This window comes from Trifolium pratense, linkage group LG6, assembly GCF_020283565.1.
Source record: "Trifolium pratense cultivar HEN17-A07 linkage group LG6, ARS_RC_1.1, whole genome shotgun sequence".
NCBI classification, from domain to species: domain Eukaryota; kingdom Viridiplantae; phylum Streptophyta; class Magnoliopsida; order Fabales; family Fabaceae; genus Trifolium; species Trifolium pratense.
Genome location: NC_060064.1, coordinates 33047334 through 33055722, shown reverse-complemented (window position 1 = coordinate 33055722; position 8389 = coordinate 33047334). Strand labels below are relative to the sequence as shown.

Below are 8389 nucleotides of genomic sequence, written 5' to 3'. Positions count from 1 at the left end.
GAGGTTTCAATCTATAGAATCTATAGAATCGGATGGGGGGTGGGTGTGTGTGTGGATGATACTTTCACAACCACTCTAGTGGCCAATTAAAATATGGTATTGATCGGTAGCCAAGTTTTTTATAAGGTTCACTAGTTAAAGTGCAAACTGAGCTTGCACTATAAGTAGCGAATTATGCCTTAGTTCTCACTCTAATAGCGAACTGTATTTTTTTATAATATTTTCATTCACCCCGCTTGAAGGGTGTAGACGTTGGAGTTGAATAAAACAAAATTGTCACTCACTACGTAGGGTGCAAACTGAATTCGCTACCTAAATAACGAAAGAGCATTTGATCATTTCAGAAGACTATATTGTTTTTAAAGTATTAAATGCACAAATTTTAAAATAAAATTTTGCGATCGGGAGGGGCCTGTAACCACTTGATGCCATCAAAACTAACCGTCGAACCAGATTATGCGGTTCAGTGGATTGAATACTGATGGTGAAAACAAAAAAAATAAAATCAAATTTTTATATTAGTATACTTAACTAGTGCTCTGAAGGCATAGTTTAGCATTTTTCTAATATTAATTACTCTTTTTTTTTACTTATAATATTAATTACTCTTCTATTATTTTATATGATTTTTCACTTTAAAATATTGTAATTATGAATACACCAATAGAACTTCATAAGATTAAATTATTAAAATTACAATTATTTTTATTTTATTTATAATATTTCTTTCATATGTGTGAAATAAAAAACTGCGTCGAAGTGTGCTAACAAGTGTCTTGAAGTATGGTACATTTATTGATTTTTACATGTCCTCCACTTAACTAGCGAATTCGTCCTCTACTTAAGCAGTGGGCGTAATGAGAAAGCTACTTATGTAACAGACGTTATAAGAATGAAACTTTTTGAGAAAAAACACTCCTACCAAAAAAAATTCAAGATTTTAAAAGTAATATTCACTATTTAAATAGCAAACAGAAATATTTTGATCATTTTGTAGAACGCACGAAAAAAGTAGAGTGGAAAAATTAAATCTCAAACTTTTTTAAGCTGGCCGTTTTGCTACCCCTGAAACTTATTTGGACAATCCATCTTTTTATTACAAAATAATTTTAGCACCGGTGCCTCATATAGTTATTATGAAAAAATAACACCATATAGATAATGGTTTAAATGATCATATATCATATACAGACTCATAATAAATCTAGCAAATTCATTTAATCCAAGACAAGAATTTCTTTTGAAAATGTTTCAGCCCTTGTACATTTAATCCAAAAGCAGGATAAACATGATCACAATACAATATTGATTGCACTTGAAAAGGGGGTTCATATGCAACCACGCAAAAATACACAGTTGTGTGCCATTCATTAGAGTTAGAGGTATTCACAAAGAGGAAGAGTCTTCTATGTCTCAATTTCTTCAAAATAACCGTCTAAATAATTTAGCCGCTGGCAGAGTGTATAATTTGATATTCTCTAGTTGAAAGGAACCTCGTTTTCACTTTTTTGGTTGAAGGGAAGAAAGAACGCCGCGGTAAAATTCCCAAGATTCACTTGTCTCACTGATACGTTGTTGACCAAATGGGTGCTGCTCTACAAACTTCAACATATCTTCAGCCTTTGCCAATCTACGCAGATATTTTCGTAGAGCACCTTTAGGAGCTGTCACAAATCATTTTTTGTTATTAATCAATGCATATCATACACTTTGAAGGGCATGAAAAGGAGTACTCTCTAGTCCCCACTATAAAATAGCCCTTCGACAATAAACAAATGTCCAATTTAAGCATTGAGTTTTTTTTGGGATAGACAAATGATTACACCCCAATCTTTTAACTAATTATCTCCTTTGGTATCATGGGTTTGCTTAAATCACGGTGTTTCCCTATGATTATACAAAAGCTACAGTCTATCACTTTTGTAAAATCACAATGGCTTACCGTAATTTCGGCAAACATGCACTAGGCTCCCAAACCCCCCAAACTTTAGGAAATAACTTGCGTGTGTTTCTTAGTATACCATACAGATGATAGTATAAAATGGTTTCCCTTTGTTTTTTGGCAGATGTGGTGAAATGTTAAAATAAAGCTCTATAAAATGAAGTACACATTGGAGCTATAGAGAAAGAATATAAAAGTCGTCCTAGTTCATTAGCATAATCGAGCAAAACATTTTGAACATGCAAATAAATAGGTCATTCTGTAGCATACCTAGTGCTTTGTCTTGCTGATTCCGACAATCGAATGTATATGGAAAGACTGAGTTGTATGGCTACAATAATTTATTTATCAAAATATTAACCATAAGTCAGTACATATCATTATATATGATAATTGAGAATCAAAAATGAGAATTTAAAAAAGAAAGAGTTGGTATATTTACAGGATTAAGTAACGCCTTGTAGGGAGAGTCATCCAAAAGTAATGTATTTGATTCGTTGTAGTATCCTTTCTCCCAAGGAAGATCAGGATCATACTTATCCCAAATTTTCCTCAGATCCTTAAAAACCAATGTCTTGCGGTTGTCTTCAAGAGTTGCGATAGTTGTCGTAGTACATTGCGAAACGTTCTGTCATGAATATATAGAATGAGATGAAAGTAGACCGTTTTTCGAAGTAATTTAAACAAAATAGACCGAACAGGTTAAGCAGAAACAATGAAACTGTATCAATAAAGAATCATCCTATGCTATTATGATAAAATAGTATTCCAAAATGTAAAAATGAATCAGATTATCAAGTTGATGCAATGTCATGTTTTATGCAAAACAAACAGACTAACAAGAATAACGAAGAGACATCCATATTTAAATTTAGTTTCCGGCAAAGTGGCAATACCACCACAAAATTGAGTTATAGATGTACAATTCAAAACCTGGCTGGTTGCCAAACAATGAATGAAGTATAAAATACATGATTAAAACATCTCATCTTAATACATCATGTCAGGAACAGAACATGGTCCACCGAAAACTCACAAGTCTAACTATATATACATGTGAAAACAGTTATTTGATAATGAACGGCAACAAAAGTATCAGTGTGGAAGTCAAAGCTAACAGATGAAGTGCTCGGTACTCACCCAGCAGAAAATCAACTTCTGACTCATGTCTCCCATCAAACAACTAACGATATTGTTGACATTTCTCCTACAAAATTATAAAACCCAAGAGTTAATAAGCAACAGCTAATTGATTGCTTACCATAGGTCCCTGCAAAAAGGGGCAGCTATTGAAACATAAATGCAGACAAAGTGAGAACAGGATAGTTGTTGAGTGATATTTTTAGAACAAAGTTGAAGTTGAAGAGTACTCTAATCTTGAAGACCAAACAGCCACATCAAATCTCTTGAAGCAAAAGTTCAGAAATTCACTACAAAAAGGCCTCTTGAATACTGAAATAAAATAAAATTCAATTAACACCGAAGTCTTAATTCATTGAAAAAAGTAAAAATAACAAAGTAATTTCTTACATGCTTTGTTAGCTATCATTGCATCTCTTTTTATTTTCATTGGGAAAGGATGTGAAACTACGTCAGCAAGAATCCCGTTAACATCAAGAACAAGAAGCTTCTTCTTCATACATTGAACAGACTTTCCAATGGGAGGAATTTGCAAATCTTTTGGCCTATCTTCTTCATCCATAACCGATAATTTTTGCATTTCATTAGTACGTGAATTGTAACACCTCGGTTACATTGGGTTTATATAGTTGGAAAAAAGTGGAAATTTATAATAAATAAATAAAGTAAGCATTTACCATATGATAAATAGTAGTATGAAAATAGCTTCATAAAAATTATCATCAAAGGCAATAAATCGTACATCTAAAAGATTCAATAATAAATCCAAAAATCACAAAAACTTGACGGCTTTTAAACAAACCCAAAATAAATAACTTTCCCACCCAGTCAAAAGTTGCTATAATCTCCGATTACTAACCAAAAGAAAAAAATAATCATCCATTTCAAAAATATCATTAATAATAACTAATAACAACTTAAAAAATCATTTACACTAAAACTTATCATTGTAATTCATAGAATGACAAATCAATTCAATTACCACCATTGCATTCTCAATTTCCGTTCAAATCATTTAATAATAAAAATAATTAAACACGATACCATGGCGTCTCATCTGCCTCATCCCATTGGAACAGTGTCTATTATCACTTCCCAGAAGGTGATAGTACGCAAATCTTTGGAAGACCAGCTCATCTCATGTGGGTAATCAAGTCTATCTTTGTGGAGCTCAAAGTTCATCTGTGTGGGGTACGATGACCGTCTATATGGAGCACATAGCTCATATCGACGTAAAATATTTGTGGACTACGAGACCCATCCATGTGGAGTACACAGCTCAATATCTTGGTAAATAACCATGGACTAATCGGCACATGCATATGGAGCACATAGCTCATCTTGGGTAAATAACCATGAGATACAAGAACCATCAATATGGAGCATGTAGCTCTTTCAAGGTAAATAACTGTGGAACGCATGGCTCGTCTTGTACATATGGCTCATCCTGGGCAAGTAACCATGAGACACAACCATCCATCGATAAGGAGCACATAGCTCATCCTGGGTAAATAACCGTGAGACATACGATCCATGGATAGGGAGCACATAGCTCATCTTGGGTAAATAACTACGGAACACATGGCTCGTCTCATACATATGGTTGAGCATGGGTAAAAAACCGAGATAGATAGGATCCATCGATAGGGAGCACATAGCTCATCCTGGGTAAATAACTATGGAACACATGGCTCATCTCATACATATGGCTCATCCTGGTTAAATAACTGTGAGATATAGGACCCATCGATAGGGAGCACATAGCTCATTCCGGGTAAATAACTATGGAACACATAGCTCGTCACATACATATGCATCATTGTGGGTAAATAACCATGAGATACAGGACCGGTCGATAGAGAGCACATAGCTCATCTTGGGTAAATAACCGAGGAACACATGCTCATCTCCCACATATAGCCTCATCTCATGCATATGTAAATAACCGAGATACAGTACCCATCCATAGGGAGCACATAGCTCATCCCATAAATAACTGTGCAACACATGGCTCATCTCAAACGACCACCCAACAATCATCGATCAAATTCCCTTCTCATTTCATACAAACATGTCTAAAATTGATTATTCATACCAATCATTCCTTCTAAATCCATTTTTTCACAACTATCATAAAATCAAATTTCATAAAAGGATTTAATTCATATAATTTCTTTGATAGTAACCAACAATTACCAATCATATAAACATCATCAATAATCATTGAAACAGCAGATCAATTGAATACATAACAATCATCAATTTCATAAAATCCAGCATTTCATTAATCCCGCAATTTACAGAGTTGGGTTTTCATTAAAAACCCTAACTTTTGCCAAATTCCATAAAAATTGGGGGAAAAAAGTTTAATTACTAACCTGCCGCAGTGTTTTCAGATTCACAAATCATGTTACAGTTCAAATTATCATTTTCTTGTGGTGCTACTGCTACCTTCTTCTTCTTCTTCTTATGCTTTTTCTTTCGGATTTTCTTACTCATTGGAGCAAGATTATTATCCATACCTGTTTCGGATTTTCTGATTCTGATAACGAATTTACCAGCTTCAGTATGATACTGAACTAAGGAAATTCACAATTGAGAATGTGATGAATTTCTGAGAGCAATAGACGGTGGTGTTGTGCCGCCGCCAGCGGTGGTTTAGAGAGGAACGGTGGCAGTTTCGTTTGTTAGGGTTTCAGAAACTGAACGCGCACTTCTCTTTTCATTTTTTAATATAAAAATAAATAAAAATATATAGTATTGCTAAACTGGACTAAGGCCCAATAAAGCCCACTTACATACAGTCCATTAGGATTTTTATATTTGCCGAAAAAACATTAACTCAAGTAGTTAATGAGCTTTCATATACGAACTATATTCGAGTTTGATAAAAAAAAAATTAATTTTTATATAAAATTTTGAACCTTTAGTGGGAACAGTTATGGTAACTTAACCAATTGTTGATTGGTTATGTGGTGCACTGAACTTAGTAGGGGCATGATATTAGAACTGACCTCAAACCATATTATACGGTCCAATAAACTAGTGGTAAAAATAAATAAATAAATAAATCTGGTAACCTACAACATACTTTCTTTTTGAAATCTAAAAAGTATTACATATGGTTTCTCAATTAGTCTTGTATATTCATAATAAAGAAAAATATATTTAATATAATTCTGTGTTTGTGTATAAATAAATACGCTATTTTTTTGGGGGATTAAAATACACTATATATTTAGTCTTGTGACAAACACTTTTTTTATACGATGCTTTCTTAAAGAATGGGTCTCCAATATTTAAGAAAAATGCTTATTATATGAAAATGTGTACAGTAAAAGAGCTTCGTCATGTCATGTGATAATTAAAGACATTGAATCTAAAATCACAAGTACAGCTTCACTGAAGTACATAGTATATTATTTGGACATCAATGTTTAGGTTGTTGGTAGTTAGTTGCATTGTTGGTTAGTTAGTACGTCAAATTCCCAGATACTGTAATGGGGGCAACAAATGAGAAGCATGTGAAAAGTGAAACTTTACCATGAATAGTATATATAGCATTGTACCCAAAAAAAAAAGTATATATAGCAAAAATTCTTCTTGCAATCAGCAAGAGAATAATGATATTATTGATTGAATAAAATCCAAAAGGGAGTCTCTATAGTAGCGCAAATAGAGCATTGACGGGAGCTCTAAAATTCTTCGTATATAAAGAAGATGCGTAGTTATTTTCCGTTATGATGTTTCAGTCTGAACCTCGTATGTTGTAGGGGTTGGTGTACCTCTTGTATTCATTTTCATTTTAAAATAAATATCTTTTTAATAAATAGGTCCACTTTAGTAGAGATAATCTCCTTTGAAGCATGTGCAAAACCAAATATAAGCATCTACCTTTCAAATATCGGTTCACCATGTTGCGGGAGTTTACTTCTCTTTTGCTAGACCTAATTTCGTTGGTTATAATTTATTTTTTTCATTTACAGTGGAGCAGAAAATCGAACACAAGACCTCATGCATACTAGCTACCTCAAATCCCTCACCACTAGACCAAACATAGTGGCTTGGTTATAATTTAATTTTTACTTCTTTTTTTATTTTTTTTTAAATAAGTGTAATGTAACATTGATTTTAATTTAAGTATATATTGTAAAAAATTAAAATGATATTGTGCCCAAAAAAAACTTAAAATGACATTCACCCACTTTTACTAACAAGAATAAAATTAAGCTTTGATTGGGGAACAAAGAAAAGGAACCATCATAACAAGATTTAAATGGAACTTATAATTATTGATACACATAGTTACATGCTCGTGGTTGGAGAATCATAATCATGTGTTAATAAAAAAGCACTCAAAGTAGAAATGATAAGTTATAAATTTAATTTAAGTGGGAATAAAAATTGACCAGATCCTTAAAGTTGATTTGATCATGCCAACAAGTTCAATAAATTCATGTAACTTGTTAGTTGCTTAATTAGTTGCTACTACTACTTTGCAGAGATATCCCTATAGGATCATGTGCATTTGATGCAAGCCATGATGGTATATTCACATGCTTGAACATATATATTGTACTTCATCCTAACTATATATATGTAAGATTAATTTGTGACATATGCTTTTGGTAATGCCCCCCTTATGCATCTTTGATCAGATTATAAGCTAAAGAAAGTAGGAAGTGAAGTGGTCCTCACTTAGGAATATTAGCTAAAGTGTGGTCCTATAAGTGAAACACATCATAAATTGGACATAATTTGTATTTAGATCATTAAACATATTTTTTTATGTTATTTCATACTTATAAACTATTTAAACAACTAATTTAATCGAACATTACAAATCTAATCAGCCAGCATATTAGTTGTAAGTTAAATGATAGCTTATAAGTTCATCCGATATAAGTTAACTTATTCTATTTATTAGAGCTTTTAAAAAAAAGTTTATACTCCCTCCGTACCACAATATATGTCACTTTTGAGAAAAATTTTGTACCACAATATATGCCGCTTTATATTACCAATGAAGTATTTAATGTTATTTTTCTTATTATACCCTTAACTATTTATTACTTTATCTTCTTTCAATTCTTCAATTTATTTTTTCCATACCATAAATGAAGGACAATCTTGTAAATCAACTCATAATCTTTTTTTTTCATACAACATTAATTATATTTCTTAATATGTGTAAAAGTGTCAAAACGACATATATTGTGGTACGGAAGAAGTCCTAACAAAAGATAATTTGGTTGGCGTGAAATTTTGAATTCGGATTCTCTTGTTTGCTTAGAAATATGTGTAGAG

General features: G+C 32.4%; 1 protein-coding gene across 2 annotated transcripts; it reads right to left on the bottom strand.

Annotated features, from left to right (window-relative positions):
- Positions 1–1196: 1196 nt before the first annotated feature.
- LOC123888483 (ubiquitin-like domain-containing CTD phosphatase 1) lies at positions 1197–5811 on the bottom strand. 2 transcript variants are annotated; one of them, XM_045937545.1, is made up of 7 exons: positions 5461–5811; positions 3473–3634; positions 3313–3394; positions 3083–3149; positions 2385–2570; positions 2213–2273; positions 1197–1664 (listed from the first exon to the last, which is right to left on the bottom strand). In XM_045937545.1, exons 1-7 carry the CDS (start codon positions 5600–5602, stop codon positions 1501–1503), a joined length of 864 nt encoding a protein of 287 aa, XP_045793501.1. In that variant the 5' UTR covers positions 5603–5811; the 3' UTR covers positions 1197–1500. The 2 variants fall into 2 exon arrangements, with proteins under 2 accessions (XP_045793501.1, XP_045793502.1); XM_045937546.1 differs by having other exon boundaries at positions 3473–3631; positions 5461–5810.
- Between the last annotated feature and the right edge of the window lie 2578 nt (positions 5812–8389).

What these genes read in the sequence shown, in the direction of transcription:
- LOC123888483 (XM_045937545.1), bottom strand. Translation starts at nt 5,602, where the DNA reads ATGGATAATAATCTTGCTCCAATGAGTAAGAAAATCCGAAAGAAAAAG. An exon ending in ATCTGAAAACACTGCGGCAG is followed by an intron (nt 3,635 to 5,460) that starts GTTAGTAATTAA and finishes TTATGGATGAAG; the next exon opens with AAGATAGGCCAAAAGATTTG. An exon ending in AATGATAGCTAACAAAGCAT is followed by an intron (nt 3,395 to 3,472) that starts GTAAGAAATTAC and finishes ATTTTATTTCAG; the next exon opens with TATTCAAGAGGCCTTTTTGT.